This window comes from Vanacampus margaritifer, chromosome 11, assembly GCF_051991255.1.
Source record: "Vanacampus margaritifer isolate UIUO_Vmar chromosome 11, RoL_Vmar_1.0, whole genome shotgun sequence".
Taxonomy (NCBI): domain Eukaryota; kingdom Metazoa; phylum Chordata; class Actinopteri; order Syngnathiformes; family Syngnathidae; genus Vanacampus; species Vanacampus margaritifer.
Window position 1 is genome coordinate 6,352,315 of NC_135442.1, and position 23,479 is coordinate 6,375,793.

At 38.6% G+C, this 23,479-nt stretch overlaps 1 protein-coding gene across 8 annotated transcripts in view; it reads left to right on the forward strand.

The window, feature by feature from the left end:
- myo3b (myosin IIIB) overlaps nt 1-23,479 on the forward strand; it is a 90,855-nt gene that overhangs the window by 42,966 nt on the left and 24,410 nt on the right. For 5 of the 8 annotated variants that reach the window (XM_077579755.1, XM_077579760.1, XM_077579754.1 and 2 more), the window contains 10 exons: nt 4,780-4,859; nt 7,136-7,156; nt 11,170-11,247; nt 12,257-12,462; nt 15,835-15,946; nt 16,027-16,189; nt 17,398-17,478; nt 19,809-19,938; nt 21,703-21,736; nt 22,654-22,765. In XM_077579755.1, coding sequence (XP_077435881.1) covers nt 4,780-4,859; nt 7,136-7,156; nt 11,170-11,247; nt 12,257-12,462; nt 15,835-15,946; nt 16,027-16,189; nt 17,398-17,478; nt 19,809-19,938; nt 21,703-21,736; nt 22,654-22,765 — 1,017 coding nt within the window. The remainder of the gene's footprint in view (nt 1-4,779; nt 4,860-7,135; nt 7,157-11,169; nt 11,248-12,256; nt 12,463-15,834; nt 15,947-16,026; nt 16,190-17,397; nt 17,479-19,808; nt 19,939-21,702; nt 21,737-22,653; nt 22,766-23,479) is intronic. The other 3 variants (XM_077579757.1, XM_077579759.1, XM_077579758.1) reach the window with 2 other exon arrangements.

Sequence of the window (23,479 nt, forward strand, 5' to 3'; positions counted from 1 at the left end):
CAGAATCTGATTTATTGGCAAAATATGTAAAAACCCACATGGAATTTGCCCTCACAACCCGTCTGAGAAACACGAAAAACAACAATGGGACAACCAACAGAGGGAGACAAAATAGGAAGCCTGGCGGTTCGCTAATTAGCGGCCCAAGTTTCTTAGATGAAAAACAAGAAAACATAAGAATTTGTGATGGGGAAAAATATATAAGGCCCAATCTGAACTTCTTTAAAGGGGAGCACAGTATGGACCTGGAAAAAAAAAAAAACTCCATGCATGAGACTATGCAACAAAACTGTAAGACGTGCACATGTGGGAAAAATTTAAATGTCACTTGACCAAACCCAGAAAACAGGTGAGCCATGACATTCGTTATGTGACACCTTAGGCACTGATGTCATTTTCAGTCAACAGCAAGTGGCAGTAAAGGGAAAATGGCCGTCAGATAGATAAAAACAGGAGACTTTTTCTGCTTAATTTATATTCCACAAACACAAAATGCCTTGTTTAGACTAATGTGGGTGCATAGAGAACATATTACTCTATTTTTTTTCTTTACTTGACCTTCCCTTAGTGGCCTGCCCTGACCTTTACTTCCCCTCACCAGCTCTCTTCTTAGCTTTTTCATCATTCCCCGTTTTTTTTTGTTTTTTTTTATCTTCATTATTAGATACTTCAAGAACCCCCTTTTCCCCACTGTCAAAGGACAATTCTTCCCTTTTTCAGGCTCGTCTGTGTTTGAATTCTAATAATCCACCTCATTAGAAAAAGTTCCCGTCTGGATCTAAATGAGAAGGTCTTCATTCAAGCCGGACATCACAGGTGCTCCCTGGGTTTCATGTCTCAGGAGGCAGACATCTTTGAGGATGCCGACTATTAACCCGCCGCTCTAATCATCTCGTCAGGAGGGGATAGGAAACCCGCTAGCAAGAATGAATTAATGCGACCCGCCGAGGAATACTGCGAGAACGCGCGCGCGAGTGTCCATTTGTCAAGGCTTAGGTACCACCGTTGGAGTTAGTGCGGCGGCTGCGCAGCCCCCTTCATCTCGCCTTGATGGTGTCACCAAAGTGAGAGGCGTGAAAGCGCAGTGACACTTGGTGAGCCCGTTCCACCCGCAGCCGCTAATTCATCATGACAAATGTGCTCAGATGATCTGGCCCAGCAGCGCTAATGGGGAGAGGGGAGAGCGCGCTTCATTTGCACAAGACCCACTCCAATTAATCCAAGCAGCTTTACTCTGGGCTAATTGGAGCGGGGCCCTCCCTGCCCCGTGTGTTGCGAATATATCCGACACAGTTAACCCGCTCCTCTTCTTCTTCTTTTTTCCCTTCTTTTTTTTTTTTTTGCATGTGTCTCTGATTGTTTAATCCGATCTGAACACATGACTAATTTCACCAGTATTTACACTCTAAGGTTGAACGCAATCTGTTCTGGGACACTAGATGACCTCTCATTCATTACACTCTCCAAACCACTGGGTTATTTGTAACCCGGATTGGGTGAAATAGCTAACCCAGCAGTGGGTCCAAAAGGGACAGAGTCATGCTGCAGTCTAAAAAGAGTTGGGTCAAAAATAACCCAATTCAGGCTCACAAACAGATTATAACTTGGGTCAATTTGACCTACATTTTGGGTTATTAATTTCACTATACAAATGACTACTTCAACTATTTGGGTAAAAAAAAAAAGATAAAAAAAGAAGGTAGATTTGTGCATTATTCATGTTGGGTCAAATCTGACCCTACATGCTGGGTTAAAATGAATAACCCAAGTAAATGAATAGGCAAGCTTTGAAATTGTTTTAGGCTTTCCGTCTGCCCCCTTTGTGTGTATTGTTGTGATGAAATGAATAAGCCAAAAACTTTTGGGTTATTTTGTACAAGATTACCCAATTTTTGGCATCTTGTTTTGTACATCCCCCCCCCTTCTTTTTTTGGGGGAAGGGGGTGTCTTTGTGTAAAATAACCCAGCGTGTTGGGTGAAATTGACACATTGAATCGGTCCTTTTGTGACCCAAATAGTTGTTTTTTTTTTTGGGCCCAACTGTTTTTAGAGTGTGATACAATGGGTAAAAAAAAAAAAAACTACCTATGCTGATGGGTTAAAGCTACCAAGTAATGGGTTAGCAGGTTATCAGTATAGCTTTGGTTAAAATGGATCCAAATTTTATTTCCAACATTTTTTAAAGTTAAGGAGCAACTTTCCCCTGTCAGGGCTCGCCACAGGAAGTCAGTTGCATTGGTATGTTTGGTGCAGTTTTTCTGTTTTTGTGTGTTTTACACTGGATGCCCTTCCTGACCCAAAATACAAAATTTTCTGTGGTTGGGCTGCCCATCAGTGTCGGCGGTTAGCCACTCATCCATCAAGATTGCCACCAACAATTTCTAAGACTATTACTTTAAATTGACTTTAACTTTTACTACACAACAAAATGATCTAAAATGGCCAACCAGTTTCAGCTGTTTCAGCCAAATCCAAGCTTCAATCCAATTTGCTGGATCGAAATATTTAACCCTAACTTGAGTGAAAGTAGCCCAATCTGCTCATCTCAATTTACAGCTACCCAGCGAGTGGGTTAGGAAAATAATAATAGGCCTCATCTTAACAGCCATTTTTATCCTTCGGCTTTTAACTCGGCACGAGACTGCAGTTGTTTTAGCGCTTTATTGTTTGAATTGTTTTATATCTTGTGTTTGATTTAAATCTATTTGCAGCACTTAGCTCCTGCTGTGGTTGTTTTTGAAGTCTGTTTTAAGGCCTTTTTTTGCCAGAAATCTTGAGGCCGTTTGACTTCAGAGGTACTGATAATGGATGAATGCTTTGTTAGAACGTAGAACTTATTTTCATATTACGAGAGCATCTTTTCAATGGCCGAAATGAAAAAAACGTCATCGGGAGCTGAAGTGGCATAAACTGATAAGGATGAATAAATACACAGTCAGCAGATAATGAATGTCGGAGCGGGCACTGTTTGCAAGCTTAAAAGACTGTTTGATTCCCTTTTCAAGTGCGCTCACTTCCGTTGTATGGCCTTGTTGGCGTGTGCCGTCTGCGTGTGTTTGGTATCAAAACAACCTGATCCACTCTAATGTGATCGTAATATCTGTATTTGATTGACATTTGTCATACAATCTCGGATTGAGGAGCAGGCACTGATCCAGTCTTTCAACATTTGCCGCCAATCTGTACTTGAGATGCGTCGCAAATACAAAAGAAGCTCACCGCGTGCGTTTGGGCAATTGTTGCCCTGTCACTTATGTTTCGTGTTCCAAAACTTACAAAGGTTTTCCTCATCACCATACGCGGATGCTTGTGGAATGCTGCTTCCTGTGTGTGTGTGTGTGTGTGTGTGTGTGTGTGTGTGTGTGTGTGTGTAAACCTTTTTTTTTTTTCTCCAAAGGTGTGTGCGGCACATCTGTGCAGCTATTGTTTATTCATGGAGTAAACCCTTTGAAATGTGTTAAGATACTTCCCACTCATTATAAAAATCCTGCCACCCATGGATTAGGACTTTGATGCCACAATCCTGCTTCAAAGGCTGCTTTTCACTGCTATTAATCACAGTTTAGCCTGTGAAGATATAGCCAGGGAAAACATTTGGACATCTTGTGCAGAAACTTTGAAAGGTTGAGACTGTCGTGCATATGCTGCCTTCATAATATCCGCTCTTGTTGTGCGCGCAGCTGCGTTTCTTAACTGCATTCAGCCTCTTTTGGAATTGTCATTTTAACAACATGCCGGAGTGCAAGTACACATCCATGAAGAGACAGACACTCAAGGGACATTGCATTAGGTACAGCTACAGGATCAAATGAAATCCAGTACAGGATGTCGGCCTTTAGGATAATAATGCTCAATTTTGACACCGTCAGAGAGAATCAAAAGGGTATTGTTTCAAGTTAATGCTAAATACAGTGGTGCATTCAGGTACACGCTCTTAATTCGTTCTGTGACCGCATTGGTAAGTCTTCTAAGTCATCTTTCCCCATCAAACTGAACGAAATGAATGAAAATGATTTTTTTTCTCATGTTATTTGGTAAGAAAAAAATGCACTCAAAAATAATGTGCTGTTAAAAAGCACACAGTATTAATAACATTTTCTCTTTATACAAAAGTGAGCAGAAAGTATTTACCTTTTGGCCTTGCTTTGTTCTTCTTCTGCGGTTTTTATTGGCGGTTGGCAAGCTAGCTTAATAATGCGTTAGCGCTACCAAATGAATCTGCACAAATGACGACCATTACTGGCGCTTCACAACTTTCAATTTGGACTTGTCTCAAAAAAATAATAATAATAAATAAATCACTTTAAAATCTGTGATATGGTGGCAGCACAAAGGAAGTAGTCATTTGTTAACAACATGCTAATGCTAAGCTAAGTGAGACATTGCAGGGATATATAATAAGAATTTAGTATTTTTGGTTTCCTCACACTAAACACATAAAAAAAAAAAGTTTGGCGCTAGACATTTTATTTATTTATTTATTTATTTGGGGGGGGACGGCTTAAAAAAAAAGAAATAAAAACTGGAATTCTAGAAACTCTATATTGACAATTAATCCCAATACATGAAAGCATAATTGACTCCTTTTCTTGTTGTTTTTGTAAAATAGATAAAGTAAGTTTATGGCCAAAGGATATTTTCTGGAAGTTAACTGTGGCAAAGCATATTACTGACGACTGAAAATGTTGTTTTGTTTTTGGGGGATTTTATTTACTCCAGCCAATGTTCCTCATTTAACAAAATATGATGATACGACTAATCATGTTTTGTTTTGGACAGGGAATCTGGCCACGGCCCGAGCCCGAGTGAACGCCGCCTCTCGATCTCTGCCGCCGCAGCTCAGCTCGGGACGCACCAAGGTGAGACTCCTGACGCCCCAACGTGTCGCATATGAGAGTGTTATGCTTTTTATGAGTTGCTCACAGGCATTGCTGCCATACGCAGCACTATAAAAAAAAAAAAAAAAACAACAACAACAGTGCTGTGAAGCGTAGCCACATTAATAGACTACCCTGTTATGTTTTGTTCTCTTGCTTGTGGTGAGGCAGCATCGCCATCTGGCAGTTCGTGCGAGTAGCCTAAAAGGAGTTTTGCAACTTTTCTGATGTTTATGGCCACTTAAGGAAACTTTGGTTTGCCCAAATTAGAGAGTCAACGTGCCTTAATCGGTGGTCCAAAGCATACTTTCAACCTCTGTCTCTTAGCAGTTATGATCTCTTAAATCTAATGTACTTTTTTTTTCGTTGTGTTCCTTGGGAAACTCACTTTCTCATCCATTTTTGTACCCCTATTAGGGTCACAAGTAAGCTGCAACTTTTTACAGCGGACTTTGGGCAAGAGGCAGGGTAGACCCCTTGACTGGTTGCCAACCAATAGCAGTGCACAAATAAGCGAACATTCACTCCATATATTGCATATGAGAATGTTCTCAATTTCTTTACTGGGATAAATAAACCCTCAACATATCACTTCTGAAATGTTGACATGATTTCAAAGGCGTTTTCATGTTGTATCTTCATGTTAGTTTTATAATCGCTATCATTTAAAAAAATATATATTTTCTCATTTGCACCCCGCCCACATCTTCATATTTTCTTTAAAAACTCATTCACTGCCGTAGACGTCTATAGAAGTCAAAGATAAGCAGTCCTGCAGTTTGACTACTTACTCTGATGCTGCTGCATGTGGGAAAGGAGAGCCATAGTCACCGATGCACTTTTCAGCTGTTTATTGAACGCCGGGAGAACTTTTAAAACACAAATTTAAGGAGCATGCTCACACAGGAGCTGCTGCCGGCCACATTTCACGCCTAGACACTCGCGGCACACACCACAAGAGCCCCCGCCTGTTAAAAGCAGATCTTTTCTATACATTTTATGCTTGCATTTAGTTGTTTTCTTATGTGCATTTAAATAAGTTTACAGTGTGTTTAAAAAGTATTTTAGTAATTTAAATGTGTTCAAAGTATGTAGAAAAGGTTAAAATATTTTATTAAAAAAAAATAATAAAAGATTAAAATTAAATAAAAAATAAATATATATTTTTTTAAATAATTAAAATAAAAATGAAATAAAATTGCATAACCTCTCTATATTGAGGATTTTCACCTATTCTAAACTGAGGGTCACTGTTTTGTACTTTTAAATCAATTTTCCTCAAGTCAGTGATACTTCAAATGGTGATGTTCTGAAACATACTGGGGCATATTATTTAAAAAAAAAAAAAAATCACAGCATACAGTATGTCTATTTTCTTCTAATTACAGAGTGTTGCCTCTCATATGGAATCCTATTAAATTCTAGTGAGAAAAGCCTTTAGGGTTTGGGGGTAGAACCTTAGTGTAGTTTGTTATTGTGGTCGACAATAAACACCCTCCTGCAGTTGATGTTCCACTTGTGGTCACAAAACGGGAGAGCGACATTTTCAACCTCTTTAAATTGTGGGATTGCAGCATCAAGGTGGTTGTTGGTTTAACAACACATCCCTTCGGATTTCACCGCTTTTCATCACCCGTCACTTTCCATTTCAACTCATTTGCAACTGGACAAATGACTTGAAAGTGTTCTATCTAAAGTTGAAGAGAAATAAAAACATCTGAATGCACATTTCCCCTTTTAAGTCAACCCCTCCCCCCAAAAATATTGACAATAATCTGTTCTCTGCAGCCCAACTAGTCTAAATCTATGTAGTATTTTGGTTAATATTGCGTTAGTGGAATATGAGTTAAGATGCAAAATCCAGCAGTTTTTAATCAATATCAGAAGGCGGCCATTTTGTCGACTGAAAGTAACATCACAGTTGCTCAAGTCTCAGGTAACAACCAATCACAGCTCAGCTTCAGAGAACAGGTGAGCTGCGATTGGTCGTTGCCTGATCTTCAGTCGACAGCAAGTGGCAAAATGGCCGCCCCCCAGAGATGGATAAAAATGGCTGGATTTTGCTTGATAACTCATATTTCACAAATGTAATATCAATCAGAATGTCATGTTTAGACTAGTGAGATCACATATAACATATTATTGTCAAGAAATGTTTAGGGTTGACTTACCTTTTAAAAAGCACTTCATCTCATTTTTTTGAGAATGTTTCTTTAAACTTGTTTTTCTCTTTCTTTGCATGTTTCCTGTACTCAAAGTCTCCCAAATACCTCTTGAAGGTAAGACTTTGAGGGGAACGTCATGTCTACAGTCTATCATAGCCTATAGTCATATTTCCACCAATGCTGATCCATTATTGATCTGTTATTTTGACATCCTTCACTTATTGTGAAAAATCGCGTACGATACCAAACGTGCGTTTCGAATTCACGTTCTTCAACTTCGCTGTCATCCAAACTTGAACTATGTTTCTCTAACTTGAAAATCTGATCCAGTTGCACACTTCAATCACAATTTGTCTTCTGGCAAGGAACCTTCTCAGATATTCCGGAAACAAGAAAAGACATTTTAATAGTCAGCGGCACTGATGTAATATGTACGCCATCATGTTCGCAATCAAAGTTTGGGAGCAAAGTTGAGAGGAAGTGACAGTTACAACAAGTCACCAGAACAAGCGGAATAAAGTCAAGCGAGGCTTGTTAAGCTATTTTAACTGCAAGTCGGGCCTTTGTACTTGGCAATGATCAGAAATTCTCAAAGGCGTCCCGCGCTCATGTCGCTTTTTCCCGACGTACCTTTCTTTCTCTGTTGAACTAAAGTATTAAGATATGCACTTTACCACGTAGGCTTACCATAAAATATCTATTGCTTCATTAATTTTGATGAAGCCATGAACTGCCAAAGCCATTAGAACGCTTATATTGTGTCCTCGTTAATCCGTCGTCGGGATGGCTGTGCGCCTCGTGATGGCTAGTCTCATTATTCGGGCTGCTCGGCAATTCTCTCGTGCCCCACAGCAGCGCCCGCTTATTCTCTAGATTGTTAGCTTTAATTGTTTATGGGCCCGTGTTATACAGACGCCACACTTGGTACAGCTGTGCGTTCCCAACTGGGCCATTTGGAGCTGCTGTAATGATACCTTTATGTCCCCACCGTCCACGTCGGTATTGGAAATAAACAGCAGAGAGAGAAAAAAGGAAAAAAAAACAATAAAAAAAAAAAAAGGAGAGCAATGATGATGACATGTCAAATCGGTAAAATTACCGAATGAACAATACTGAGCTCTCCGGAAAAAAATAAAAAATTTAGAAAATAAACAGCAGAGAAAAAAAAGGAAGAAAAAAAATAAAAAATAAAAAAGGAGAGCAATGATGATGACATGTCAAATCGGTAAAATTACCGAATGAACAATACTGAGCTCTCCTGAAAAAAATAAAAAATTTAGAAAATAAACAGCAGAGAAAAAAAATGAAAAAAAACAATAAAAAAAGGAGAGCAATGATGATGACATGTCAAATCGGTAAAATTACCGAATGAACAATACTGAGCTCTCCAGAAAAAAAAAAAAATTAGAAAATAAACAGCAGAGAAAAAAAAGGAAAAAAAACAATAAAAAAAAAAAAGGAGAGCAATGATGATGACATGTCAAATCGGTAAAATTACCGAATGAACAATACTGAGCTCTCCGGAAAAAAATAAAAAATTTAGAAAATAAACAGCAGAGAAAAAAAAGGAAGAAAAAAAATAAAAAATAAAAAAGGAGAGCAATGATGATGACATGTCAAATCGGTAAAATTACCGAATGAACAATACTGAGCTCTCCAGAAAAAAATAAAAAATTTAGAAAATAAACAGCAGAGAAAAAAAATGAAAAAAAAACAATAAAAAAAGGAGAGCAATGATGATGACATGTCAAATCGGTAAAATTACCGAATGAACAATACTGAGCTCTCCAGAAAAAAAAAAAAATAGAAAATAAACAGCAGAGAAAAAAAAGGAAAAAAAAACAATAAAAAAAAAAAAAGGAGAGCAATGATGATGACATGTCAAATCGGTAAAATTACCGAATGAACAATACTGAGCTCTCCAGAAAAAAATAAAAAATTTAGAAAATAAACAGCAGAGAAAAAAAAGGAAAAAAAACAATAAAAAAAAAAAAAGGAGAGCAATGATGATGACATGTCAAATCGGTAAAATTACCGAATGAACAATACTGAGCTCTCCGGAAAAAAATAAAAAATTTAGAAAATAAACAGCAGAGAAAAAAAAGGAAGAAAAAAAATAAAAAATAAAAAAGGAGAGCAATGATGATGACATGTCAAATCGGTAAAATTACCGAATGAACAATACTGAGCTCTCCAGAAAAAAATAAAAAATTTAGAAAATAAACAGCAGAGAAAAAAAATGAAAAAAAACAATAAAAAAAGGAGAGCAATGATGATGACATGTCAAATCGGTAAAATTACCGAATGAACAATACTGAGCTCTCCAGAAAAAAAAAAAAAATAGAAAATAAACAGCAGAGAAAAAAAAGGAAAAAAAAACAATAAAAAAAAAAAGGGGAGCAATGATGATGACATGTCAAATCGGTAAAATTACCGAATGAACAATACTGAGCTCTCCAGAAAAAAAAAAAAAAATTAGAAAATAAACAGCAGAGAAAAAAAAAGGAAAAGAAAACAATAAAAAAAAAGGAGAGCAATGATGATGACATGTCAAATCGGTAAAATTACCGAATGAACAATACTGAGCTCTCCAGAAAAAAATAAAAAATTTAGAAAATAAACAGCAGAGAAAAAAAAGGAAAAAAAACAAGAAAAAAAAAAAGGAGAGCAATGATGATGACATGTCAAATCGGTAAAATTACCGAATGAACAATACTGAGCTCTCCAGAAAAAAATAAAAAATTTAGAAAATAAACAGCAGAGAAAAAAAACAATAAAAAAAAAAGGAGAGCAATGATGATGACATGTCAAATCGGTAAAATTACCGAATGAACAATACTGAGCTCTCCGGAAAAAAAAAAAAAAATTTAGAAAATAAACAGCAGAGAAAAAAAAAGGAAAAAAAAACAATAAAAAAAAAGGAGAGCAATGATGATGACATGTCAAATCGGTAAAATTACCGAATGAACAATACTGAGCTCTCCAGAAAAAAATAAAAAATTTAGAAAATAAACAGCAGAGAAAAAAAAGGAAAAAAAACAAGAAAAAAAAAAAGGAGAGCAATGATGATGACATGTCAAATCGGTAAAATTACCGAATGAACAATACTGAGCTCTCCAGAAAAAAATAAAAAATTTAGAAAATAAACAGCAGAGAAAAAAAACAATAAAAAAAAAAGGAGAGCAATGATGATGACATGTCAAATCGGTAAAATTACCGAATGAACAATACTGAGCTCTCCAGAAAAAAATCAAAAATTTAGAAAATAAACAGCAGAGAAAAAAAAGGAAAAAAAAAAAAAAAAAAAGGAGAGCAATGATGATGACATGTCAAATCGGTAAAATTACCGAACGAACAATACTGAGCTCTCCAGAAAAAAATAAAAAATTTAGAAAATAAACAGCAGAGAAAAAAAACAATAAAAAAAAAAGGAGAGCAATGATGATGACATGTCAAATCAGTAAAATTACCGAATGAACAATACTGAGCTCTCCAGAAAAAAATCAAAAATTTAGAAAATAAACAGCAGAGAAAAAAAAGGAAAAAAAAAAAAAAAAGGAGAGCAATGATGATGACATGTCAAATCGGTAAAATTACCGAACGAACAATACTGAGCTCTCCAGAAAAAAATAAAAAATTTAGAAAATAAACAGCAGAGAAAAAAAACAATAAAAAAAAAAGGAGAGCAATGATGATGACATGTCAAATCAGTAAAATTACCGAATGAACAATACTGAGCTCTCCAGAAAAAAATCAAAAATTTAGAAAATAAACAGCAGAGAAAAAAAAGGAAAAAAAAAAAAAAAAGGAGAGCAATGATGATGACATGTCAAATCGGTAAAATTACCGAACGAACAATACTGAGCTCTCCAGAAAAAAAAAATAATAATTTGAAAATAAACAGCAGAGAAAAAAAAGGGAAAAAAAACAATAAAAAAAAAAAGGAGAGCAATGATGATGACATGTCAAATCGGTAAAATTACCGAATGAACAATACTGAGCTCTCCGGAAAAAAATTAAAAAATTTGAAAATAAACAGCAGGTGATTTCAAGGCAGGCAGGCTGGTTCAGCTCAAACTCAAACTTCAAATCAATACGCAGTGCTCACTGTACATGTTTGCGTTCAGGTGGACACGATGGAGATGATACGTCACCCAGAGGAAACCACCAACATGAGGAGACAGACCGTGGCCTCCTATTTCCGTGTAGGTTCTTTTTCCTTACGTGATGCACACCGTAGAGATGTTCAGTTAAGCAGGCAGCCTTTCCACATGATGTAACATGATTGATTACAAGAGCTCCAATCCGCACCACTGCTCGCTAAAACGGAGACAAATCATTCTAGTTCATGGAATAAAACCCTATCGTCCATCTCAGGAGCCATGTTGAAAATGAATTAATGAACTTTGTTCAGTACAAATAATTGTTTTGATGCCATCTCGCAGGATCTTGATTCCACGTAGTTATGTTGAAGTGAGTTGAGGAGACTCATTCCTACAAAAAAAAGTGCTACCTTGCTACCATTTTGTAGCATCTTGGTGCCATCAAATTGGTTGAAATGAGTTGAGGAGCTTCGTTTAGACAAAAGTAGTGATTTGGCACCACTTGATCAGCCTCAAGGAGGTTATTGCCTCATCTTGCTACCTAATTTAGCTGCTTCTTTTTTTCCCCCGAACACAAGTCCAATGCTAACTAGCAAATGGCTATCAACTTCTTCAACTTTTCTGTTATTTTGGCAAGTGACCAAGAAAGTTTAATTTGGATGTATTTCTTGTAATGTCGCATAGTTTGTAGACATTTTGGATGGGATCCACTTTTTTTCCCACACCTGTGTAAAGGTAGAAATAAAATAAAATACCCTTCCTCACTCCAAAAAAAAAAACTTGACGGGCTTTGGCTCCCCCCCAAGTTTCACGATTTGCGTCATCCTGCTCACAGATGTTTGGATAAGCAGACACGAGCTAGCAGATGTGTGTGTGACACGGGTGATCATCCCTTCAGCACAAAGTTTGTGACCAGCCAGTCAGAAACAACAACAACAACAAAGAACCAATGGAAAACAAAACAAAAATATTGTATTATTTAGTATTTTGGTCGAATGTGAATGACAATACTGTCAACATGTCCTCTGTTGTCATTCAACTGATCTTAGCACTGTGGTTGATGATGTTGATGACTGTTGTGATCTTTTTTATTATTATTTTTTTTTTACAGTACTCGCTAATGGATTTGCTATCTAAGATGGTGGTGGGTCAGCCGCACTTTGTCCGCTGCATCAAGCCCAACGACGACAGGCGCGCGCTCTGCTTCTGCAAGGAGAGGGTGATGGTGCAGCTGCGCTACACGGGCATCCTGGAGACGGTCAACATCCGCCGACAGGGCTACTCGCACCGCATCCCCTTTGCAGAGTTTGTCAGCAGGTAAGACTCACCAAATGCACACAAGATGTTTGGTCACGTGACGTTCGCAATGCGAGCCCGAGGGCACTTTGACGTCAGTTTTAGTGCTGGATAAAAGGTCAGCCCCCTGAGACGGATGAAAATTGGTGGATTAATCTGCTTAATTCTTATTTCATGAACACAATATTAACTCATTCACTGCCATTGACGGTTATAGACGTCAAATATTCATTTGAACTATTTCTATTAGTTTAACATTTGTTTCCATTTTTGTTAACAAGAGTATGAAAACCTAGAATTTTTTTTATTGTACATTTAGACCAGATATAAAATTTGTGATTAATTGTGAGTTAACTTGTGAAGTCATGCAATTAATTACGATTAGAAATTTCAATCGCCTGATGCGCCTAACTTTTAAATAATCTTTTCTTTTCTTTTTTAAATCGCGTCAGGCGATACATTTTTTTTAATTGTAATTAATCGCATGACTTTAATAGTTAACTCACGATTAATCCTACATTTTATATCTGTTCTAAATGTACAATAAAAAAAATTCTAAGTTTTCATACTCTTGTTAACAAAAGTGGAAAAAATGTTTTTAGACTTGTGGGGGCACAAAGAACAGTTCTAGATGAGCACATTTGTCACCCAGCTAGCACCCAAAACAGATAAATAAAATCAAACATTAGAGTCTCATTAAAGGGGAAGTCAACCCCCCAAAAAATATATATTTTTGTCAATAATATGTTTCATGCAGCCCCACAAGCCTAAATATGGAATGTTGGTTAATATTGTGTTAGCGGAATATGAGTTAAGCAGCAAAATCCAGACGTTTTTATAAACCTCTGAAGCTGAGCTGTGATTGGTTGTTACCTGGGACCTGAGCAACTGTGATGTCATCTTCACGCGACAGCAAGTGGCAAAATGGCCGCCCCCTAAGATGGACAAAAACGGCTGGATTTCGTTGCTTAACTCATATTGCACAAATGCAACATTAATCCGAATGTAATGTTTAGACTAGTGAGGTCACATATAACTTATTATTTGTCAAGAAATGTTTAATGTTGACTTCCACTTTAAAAGAGATATTATACTTTGAACTATTAAATAATAAATGGACCCATATACTTAGGTGTGACCCTATGGGGGAGGAAAATGAAATGATGCAATATTTTAATAATTTCTCCTTTTGTAAAGTGTTCCAGCCACCTCCAATTTTCTAGTCTTCTGAGATGATATGAAATTTAATTAACAAGACTCGTAATGCGTTTGGGGAGGAAAAAAGACAAATTGAGATGATTGCTTAGTGTGTGCTTTAGGGAGACTTAAAATCGTGCACTTCATTTTTGACCATGTGTGTTTTGCGTGCCCTACTTTTAGTCCACAGGAACCCATTGGAGTCCTTACAAAGGAATTGGCCCTGAAGTGCTACATTTTTTTTTGGCAAAGCAGGAAAATTGTGTTAAATATTTATAAATGCCATATAATGATGTCCTACTCTCTTAGTTGTAATATTCCAATTTTTAAGGGTTATATATTTTTTTATACTTTTTTTTCTTTTTTTTCCCCCAATGTGAGTTGTTGATTTCGAAACTATCCTTCTGATTTTGAATTGCATCAGATCCAAGTTGCTTAAGACAGCGGAGGTCAAAGGACATCTTTTTTTCTCACCTGTAATCCCACCATTTTCCCTTCACACGTGAATGAAACCAACGTATCCACTTTATCCTATCTGAGTCATGCAGACAGTCCGAACGGCTAACCTCCACTTTTGAATCAAACCTGATTTAAACGCGTCCTCCCATTTTCAAAGGCCCGTCTGATGTTGTGAGCGGTGCTTTGTATTTATCATCAAAGACGTACGAGGAGGTATCAACAGGAATACGAAAATGAAGGCTCAGGCGTAGGGGCGTCATTCAAAGAAGTTTGCTCCGCCATTGTTGTTTCCCAGCAAAAACCGAAACTGAAGAGATGAAGTACGTACTAGTCTTTCATGTCACACTTTAGTGCCATTTATCCCGTGCTGGTATTTGGTAAACGCGAACAAGAGGATCAGTAGAATGAGGGCTTGGCTAGCAGTTGGATGCACAGTGATGTGGGGAAAAAATAACTTAAAATAAACTTCTATGAAGTTGAAGAGGACTTCGCGTCCAACTACACGATTTCAAAATTTATCACTATTTTTCTTACACAAATTCCATCCTCAATATAATTTTGCAAGACGAATTTATCAGCCGCAGCGTTCTCAGGCAAACAGAACTCCTAAAACGTGGATAAAGTGTCCACTTACCTTGATTAATGTGGCCGAGAGTTCCATTCGCCTGTGAACGCACCGCCACAAACCGTCGTTTTACGTCGGGGTCACCAATTTGAAGAGGAATAAAAGAAATTTTGTCCTCTTTGCGTGTTCCAAAAATTAGGATAGGTTTGATGCAAGAAAAATACACCTTTTGCAAAAATGATTTAATAAAAACAGAGAGTCTCTGGACATACAACAGCTTCTGATTCTTCACTTAACTCTTTGACTGCCAGACGTTTTCAGAAAAGGGATGCCGTGGGTGCCAGCCGATTTAAGCATTTTGACTGATCTTTCAAGGTCCACAGAAAATGTTGTGTTTGGACTATGGGAACACACATACTACCAAATGAAAGATTGGACTCTCATCTTTCATCAGAAAAAAAGAGTTTGTTTCTACCTTATTCCGTTTTTCAGTAATCAACAATAGAAAATGGTTAGTTTCACCTCTGTTTTGAAACAAACGTCTTTTAACGTCTTTGGCACTCCTCCCTCGGATTTTACTAAACGTTATTTAACGTTTTTGGCAGTCAAACAGTTAAAGAACGTGGAATTTCAGTGCGTCAAATGTGTCCTTCTACGTGTACAATAGCTTCTTATAGTTAAAAAGACCTCCTCCTTTTCATTTATAGACTAAACATACTGTCTGGTACTTTTCCGTGAGCAGATGGCGTAAACAGGTCAGGTGGATGTTTTTGAGACAAATTCTGGTTCAAGGGCTAAATGTGCTTTCGCACAAAACGCTGAGAAAGAACTTTTTTAGACTAAATAATATGACCCAGCTTAAGGCCAGACCATACGAGGTCGACATCATCTGCTCTGCTCAGGACACAAAATATGTCTTATAGGTTAATATGAAGAATTAAAATGTTCATAATGCGTAACAATAGTTGATATATGAAATTAGGTATTAAAAATGTTATAATCTCTTTCAAAGTGAATAGGAGATTCTCAAAATATGCAGCCTTGATGGATTTCTATATATTAAATGGAGACATATCTCGAACAAATGGGGGCGGGGCCACAAACAAATACAAGAGAAAGTGAGTCGCAGTTAGTGTGATTGGCAAATCCCAAAATTTGGTCTTCTCTTATAGATATTACTACCTTGCATTCCGAGCTCACCAAATGCCAGAAACGAGTAAAGAGAATGCAGCCGCCATACTGGAGCGAGCCAAACTGGAAGACTGGGTGCTGGGAAGGACGAGGGTAAAGTGATCTTTTTTTGACCATCCGTTATTTTGGACCAAAGATGAAATGATTGCATTGGCGTCGTCCCGTCTTGTCAGGTGTTTCTCAGGTACTACCATGTGGAGCAGCTGAACCTGCTGCTGAGGGAGGTAATAGCTCGGGTGGTGGTCATGCAAGCCTACACCAAAGGCTGGCTCGGGGTACGGCGTTACAGAAAGGGGAAGGAGAAGAGGAACAACTGCGCTACTGTCATCCAGTCAGGTACGCTCATCTTATTGTGGTCATGAGAAGGGTAGAATTGTATGGTACGTTTTTTTGCAGGAAGATGATTCTGATTCTGAAAAGAAAATAATAGATATTTGTGACTAATTAATCCTATGAGACCAATTTGTATCATTTGTGCATTGAGAGACACTCAGGAATGGAGAACCAAAAATGCCAAAATGCCCAAAAAGAAAAATGTAAAAATGAATAAAAGTGAAAATAAAAACCAATATAAAAAATGTTATTCAAAAATTAAAGATAAAAAGAAATAGAAATAAAAGCAACAAAAATATATTCTTGTATATACATAAATAATTAAAAGTAAAAAAAAAAATACTATAATAAAAAAAGATTACAAAAATAAAACTAAATGTGAAAATAAATACACAAAAAATTTGTCTATATATATATATATATATATATATATATATATATATATAAAATTCAAGTCAATCAATGAATAAGAACGCCCTGCTCTCATATTTAAACGCTGTCAGCGTGAAATGCATCATAAAATGTTGTTCAAATGAGGGGGCGTTCCTAAGTGTGTCTAGGGTTGAACTATTCACCTATTGGTCGATCAAGTGATGTCAGTCTATGTCGGACTCTGCTCGTTCCACAGCAAGGGGGAATTCATAGACGCGAAAGAAACAATGGACCTTGTTGTTTACAGGAACTTGTGTAAAAGTTGTCAAGCAACTCAAGTCGCAAGTGATGACTTTGGCAAGATAGTTTAATTTAATTGAATTATATTTATATATTTATTTTTGTATTTATTTTTATTTTTTACTTTTATTTATTTATACATATATTGTTGTTTTTGTTTCCATTAATATTTATTATTTTGTATTTAATTTTGCAATTATGTATTTTATACAACCGTTTTTATTTCATTCATTTATTTTTGCATTTTTGGTCCTAAGTAAGTGAATCTATGCATCCAGGTTCTCCGTTCAGGACTAACTCCCCACTGCATTATTTACTGATAAGCCATGAATGGGATACATTTGATAGCCGCAGCTTGACCTTGGCGGGTCAAGAGCAACGCTTCAGAGGAGACAATAAGACTTCAGAGCGTTCAGAGGGATCCATCCCTGGGCCACCTGCTTGATCCGTTGTTTTGAAGTGGGATCTTGTGTTTTGTGTGTGTGCGCGCGCCTACTATAGGTTTCACACAAACACGCAATCTTTTTGTTTCTCGCCAGCATGGAGGGGCTTCGTCGCACGGCGGAACCTCAAACAAATTAAAAAAGAACGGGAAGAGGCAGCAGTTCGTATCCAGTCAGGTAAAAAAAAAAAAAAGTTTTTCCCACTTTGGAATTTCTCACGGTCCCGGTGTCCGCTGGAAATGGACTTTTTCATACATTTTCAAGTAGGGGGGCAAAAAAAGTGGGTGTGACGGTTTGCAAAAAAAAAAAAAAAAATCTTTGTTAACCCGGTTTTTGATCTCTTGAGTATCCTCGGAAAAAGTCCTAATTAATTAATAATGCATCCAGCAATTCTTGTGAAAGTTTTTGGGCAGCAGCATTTGGTCCCCACGTTTCCGAGGAACAGTGCATACTGAGATCAAGTCTTTCCTTTCATCTCTTTCCCAGTAAAGGCGAGAGAGGGGCTTATCCCTTCTGTTTCCTTGCCACTTCCTCTCTCAAATTCCTCGCCTATTACACGGGCCCGCGCATACCAGAAACAAGATGCCTTTTTATACTGTCAACCTTTTCATCTGAAATGTAAATTAATTCTTACTCACTGTGCCTTGACAGAGATCAAAGTGGCCACATTAACCTTCCTGCTCCCCCTCCTCGCCCTCCTCCTCCTCTGTGGAAGACAAGAGCGGGTGCCAAAAAAGGGGCAGGCTGGAGGAGGGCAGGGGGGAGGAGATCTGGCTTTGTTTGGCCTCCTTCTCTAAGGGCTTCCCCTCATCTGGCACACGGAGCGCCTCGGTAGCCCGCGCGCACCTTTTGTTGAAAGCCGTCCATTAACACGCTTGTAAATACGACTGCAGAAAGGATAAACAGGATTGCGGTGTTAGGAAAAGCCTCTCTGCCGCCGCCGCCCCGCGCTTGTGTGTGGCCGCTGGCGTCGTCCGAGGGGGGAGGGAGGGGGGGCTAGGGTTATTTGGAGAACCTGAACCTGACATAAGTGGGGCCTCAGGCCCCCCCCCCCCCCCCCCGGCACGACACTCCAACACATTCGCATGGTGTGTTCTCTGCAGCTTAGAGCCTTTGAGGTGGGCTGCATTTGCATTCGGAAAATAAACAGATGCCTTTCAAATACATGAGCCTTGTGGCCCCTCAGATCTCGGTAAGGGGCCCCTTCAGGGGGCACACTCACCCATCGATTAGATTCATGTAAAATACAAACGTGTTCCAACAATGTAGTCCAGTTCTCATTTTTCTATGTTTATAATTTTACAAGACAAATACAAAGCAGTTAAGGTAAAACAAACAAAAAAAATTTGCTCCCGTCCCATGCCCGAATTCGCCAGCTCTCTTTTGCATGTTTTGATGAACTCTCCACCTTCATCGTTTGGCTTTTTAGCCTGTGCCATGTTCCGACCAAATTGATAGGAATGCTTCATAAATTTTGGGAACAACAGTTTCTGACCTTTCAAAGTGAGCAACTCGTGCTTGTGAAGTTCAGTCCCCTTTGGAAATTCCTGGTTGATGTTTTGAAGCCTTGAAATGCTCGAATGATGCCTAACATCAGAATGGCTTGTTAAAACGTTCTGCATTCATTTTATTTTTTATTATTATTATTATTTTTTTTGCTGTGCGTTTTCCCCTTCCATTTTGAAAACGAATTTGGTAGACCAACGCTACTCACCTGTTTTTCAAGTATTTGCGTCAAAGCGCACGTGACGTATTTAGAACCTCGATTGACAAATGTAATCCGTCACTCGTCAACTCCCTCCAAGATTTTAAAGTATTGTTTTTGCCGTGTGACATATTGGAAGAATCGCATATTTTCCATCAACAAATTTTCATCATAGCAAAACTACAAACGCAATATTTTCAGTTAAAGAAACCTTGAAGGAAAAACGTTAGAGATTTGCAAGACTAGCATTTTAAAGCTTTAGCTTTTTGTCAGGCGATTAAAATTTCTAATCACAGTTAATCGCATGACTTTAATAGTTAGCTCAGAATTAATTGAAAATTTTATATCTATTCTAAATGTACTATAAAATGTACACTACATTTTTTTTCAATAAAAGTTTTCCTAGTCTTGTTAACATAAGTGGAAAAAAATGTTAAACTAATAGAAATATGGTTGCATCTTTTAGTCATTGATACAGTAATTTTATAATAATTCGTAACATTTAGTTAAATATTAAAGAAATGTACTATACTGTAAAAAAACGAGTGTGACATTGACTTGTGTTGAGGTCATGTTTCTGCCACTAGATGGCATAATTGCATTTGTAAGACGGTGACAGCATTTTTCTTTTCATATTAAGAGCTATCTAATCTTTAACATGAAGTAACTGGTGAAATTCTGCACATTTTTAAAATTGTAAAATACAACCTGACCCCAATCCCCCGCAAATATATACTGTACATTATTATTAAAATGATTACTGCTGACTTTTGATGTAACACACTCATTCTGACACCCCTAGTGAGGACATATCTGAACTTCATCTCCCGTGCAGCATACAGGGGCCATCGCGTACGTCAGGACTGCGGACCTCAGAGGCGCAGATGTAACCCCGAGGCTGGAGGGAAGACCACCACGGAGGACCATATGGGGTGAGCCTCTACATCCTCCTCCTTGAGGCTTTCGTTTCCTACGTGTGCATGCTGCGCTAAAAAAAAAATAAGACTCATAGTAAAGTTGGAGAGGGCGTATATAGAGCAAAAAGTACTTTCACTGCCTGCCTTTGCTTTCTAATGCGCTGTTGTTTCAAGCCCATCAGACGGCTCCTCCCCCGCGCTCCTCCTCTTGCACTTTTACAAATGCGATAAATATCTTTCCACCGGCCACAAATAGGGCTTTAAGCACCGTGCTGTTCTCCAGATGTACCAGATTGAGTTTTTGTGTTTATCCAGCACATGGGCAGGCCAGTCAGGAAGTAAGCGCAAAAGCAGGAAGGTAGACCTTTTTAACTTTCTAACCCCCATCTGGACAAATGGTAGTCGTTAACTTGATAGGAATGTATCTAACAAAGAAACACCAAAAGGTTTTAAATCTGAAAGAAAATTGCATTTAACACTGCAATCTTATATGACTTTTGGCCAACTCCGAGCATCTCCTAAACTCCCCAATTCTTGATTTACACATCTGAAAGTGTTATGCAGCTTGCATCCTTCAACCAAGCAGAGGCTCATCGGGGATTTTTCTCTCCGTGTTTACAATCATATTCCTTGGTGAGACATACTTCAAACCTCCACTTAACAATTCTGTTTAATCAGCGCTGGAATCTCTCCATATAGATTTACTTTGACATGATCTGGCCCGTTTTTTCCCCCTGCGGGGAGTTTGATTCTCACCTTACGTGCTGTTCTTCGTCTGCTTTTGCGTACACATTCACTGGCCTGGCCACAACATTAGGTACACCTGCAGAATAGCAACAAAGCTAACGTGAGCAACAAAAAGAAGTGCGCTATACACAGTACAACATTGCGCCCTTTAGTGTGCTATTGCTTTTGTACAACATTTCTAGAAACGCCATTTTTATTGTTATCATTATCAGTTAACAGTAAAAAGCAACAAGTTATAATTTATTTGATTATTTAGTCAGTTATTTGGCTCCACCAACAATAGCAACAAACAGCAGCATTAGCCGCGGATAAAGCTGTTAGCACAACATGCTAACTTTCTAAACAGTCAGCGTCAACATTACACAAAAAGAACAATTAAACAAAAGAAACTTGTTTTGCTGTTTCACTTTCATTGAGCGAGTCATTTTGTGGGTGCTTCATGACAAACAAAAGTTAAAGAAAAGAGTTTGGAAATGCAAAATGAAGCCAATTGTAGCGGTGAATGTGTACTTGTTAGCCGTGTTAGCATGTGGGGCGAGTGTCTGCTAATATGTCGATGACATGAACTCACTTGGAGTTTTGCAAAGGCATCTCGAGGCTTCTCTCCTTGTCTTTATCCTCATCTGATGACCAATCATACTTTAAATCAAATCCGTCTTTGCCATGCTAAATTATTAACAACCCACGGGAATGTTAGATAGCCACTGATAGTTGATCCTGGCCAAATTAGCGGTTTACGAATACCAATGAGACAGTGATGTATAAAGTGATAAATCCCAATGCTTTTACTGTATATATTTCCACACTTAACGAAATGAACGTGAGTGTGAATGTTTGATATTGTTATATTATACACCTCTTTCAAAATGTTTGATACATATTTTAATTACTGATGTTTTAGCAGATTTACATAATAAACTTGAGCTATTTTAAATCAAGATGGCCCTCCATTATTTGCGCTGCCTGCATTATGTGTTTTAAAATATTTTCATTTCTGTTCCTGTCGCCTAAAAATGTTCCTCGCTTTCACAGGTCTCAGAGCCCGAAGAACCTACATAAGGCAAATGTGAGTACGGAAATATCTATCAAATGAGAAATTGGTTGACTTTAGCCCTCTGCTTTTAGCCGTCTATCTCAAACAGCACTCCTCTTTAAAGCTGCAGATTATTCCTTTGGAAATGTTTTGAGTCCTTGAGACAAAAAAAAAAAAAAAAAAAAGAGTTCTCGCGCTTCAGCCTCCATCTTAGCAGAGAAGACAGGGTGGTACGGGAGCGAGAGAATCAAAAAGCTGGAAATTCACGGCTGAGAATAAATGCTCGCTCTCCCCCCCGAGGTGATTTGTCTTTGCGCTCCTCTTTCTACAGATGTTAGAGCCCTTTTTTAGTAAAGACCTGGGGTTCTTTGGTAGCACTTTGATATCCTGCTCGGATTCAATATGTGAAATAGAAGAGCCACTCCGTGACTTGGAGCACATCACACTCTTTGAAGTCTGATCCAATTTTTGCTGCTCACCATTTGATGTTGAAAGGATGAAATGAGGGAAATGTACAGTTTTTGCCAGTAACTCTGCAGAGCATATGTAAGATTAAAAAAGCAAAATCCTTTGGAGGATGTACTTAGAAATGTTAAGCAGATTAATACTTTCCTATACCTTTTTTTATTCAAAGATAAAATTAAATATGAGAGGAAGTCTATGTGCTGTTTTTTTTTTCTAAGTCGGTGTGTGGCTGTTTGCTAGGAGGGAGCGCAACTGTATTAGCATTTCATTAACATCGCAAAGCACAATAATAGGTGGCACTCGTACAGTACGCCTGCTAAAGTGTAAATAAACGAATGTGGCGTATACATGAGTAGATTTCTAGGTTGCGAGGGCTTGATTCCGCTTGCGGCGCATCACGACACCCCCTTTCCTTCCAAGCCGCCCCCCCCCCGGGCCTTCACTGACATGGCTCCTTCGGGTGTGTTTACGCCTCTCGTTTCAAGGTCGGCCCCGACAGCCGAGACAGACACGTGAAAGACGCGAAGAGAGACAAAGACGGTGTGACGAAGCCTCGCAGGGAGACAGCCAGGCTGCGAGACGCGCAGTGTAAACAAGGTAAGCCTGCGCGCGATGCCGGCGGGTGCAGGTAATTACGCCGAAATCCCGCTTTGGTGGATAAAGTGCCATTTTTAATGCAGGGGGGGGGGGGCTTTTTCCACCTCTCATCCCTTCCTCCGATTCTTTGTCGACAGCCCGACGTATTCCTGTGGCGCTTGCAATAACGCAGGTCAGCTCGTCACAAACGTCTCGCAATGACTCAAATAGACGTGCAAAGTTAGCGCTGACGTGAAAATACACAAACCCTGATTTGTCGAACATATGTTTGATTCGCTTGCCGCCCCAGGCCATGAATTACATTAATTCCAGTGCCCGCGAGGCTGAGTGGGTGGCTGCACAGTGGGACCGCTGATTACACCCTCCACCACTAGGGGCCCCGGCCCCTCATTAGTGTTATTAGAGGGCTACGAGGTAAGTGACGGAGGTGGAATAGCATTTAGCTTCGCGGCTGGGAAGATTACGGGGATTAGACATGATAATGTAACACAGACAGGGCTCTCCGAGCGGGCCCGGGATTAGTGTCAGCACACCACAGCAGGTCTGGGTTAGATAGCGGCTAATTCGCTAATGCCGCGTACAGGTGACCCCCGCTCCCGGGCGTCACTGCTACTCAAGTGTCTGATTTGGAATGTCAGAGTGATTACGGAAGGAGACATTTCAATGAATGCCATTTTGCTTAAACATGCGCTTTGTCAGGAATCTCTGCGGCTT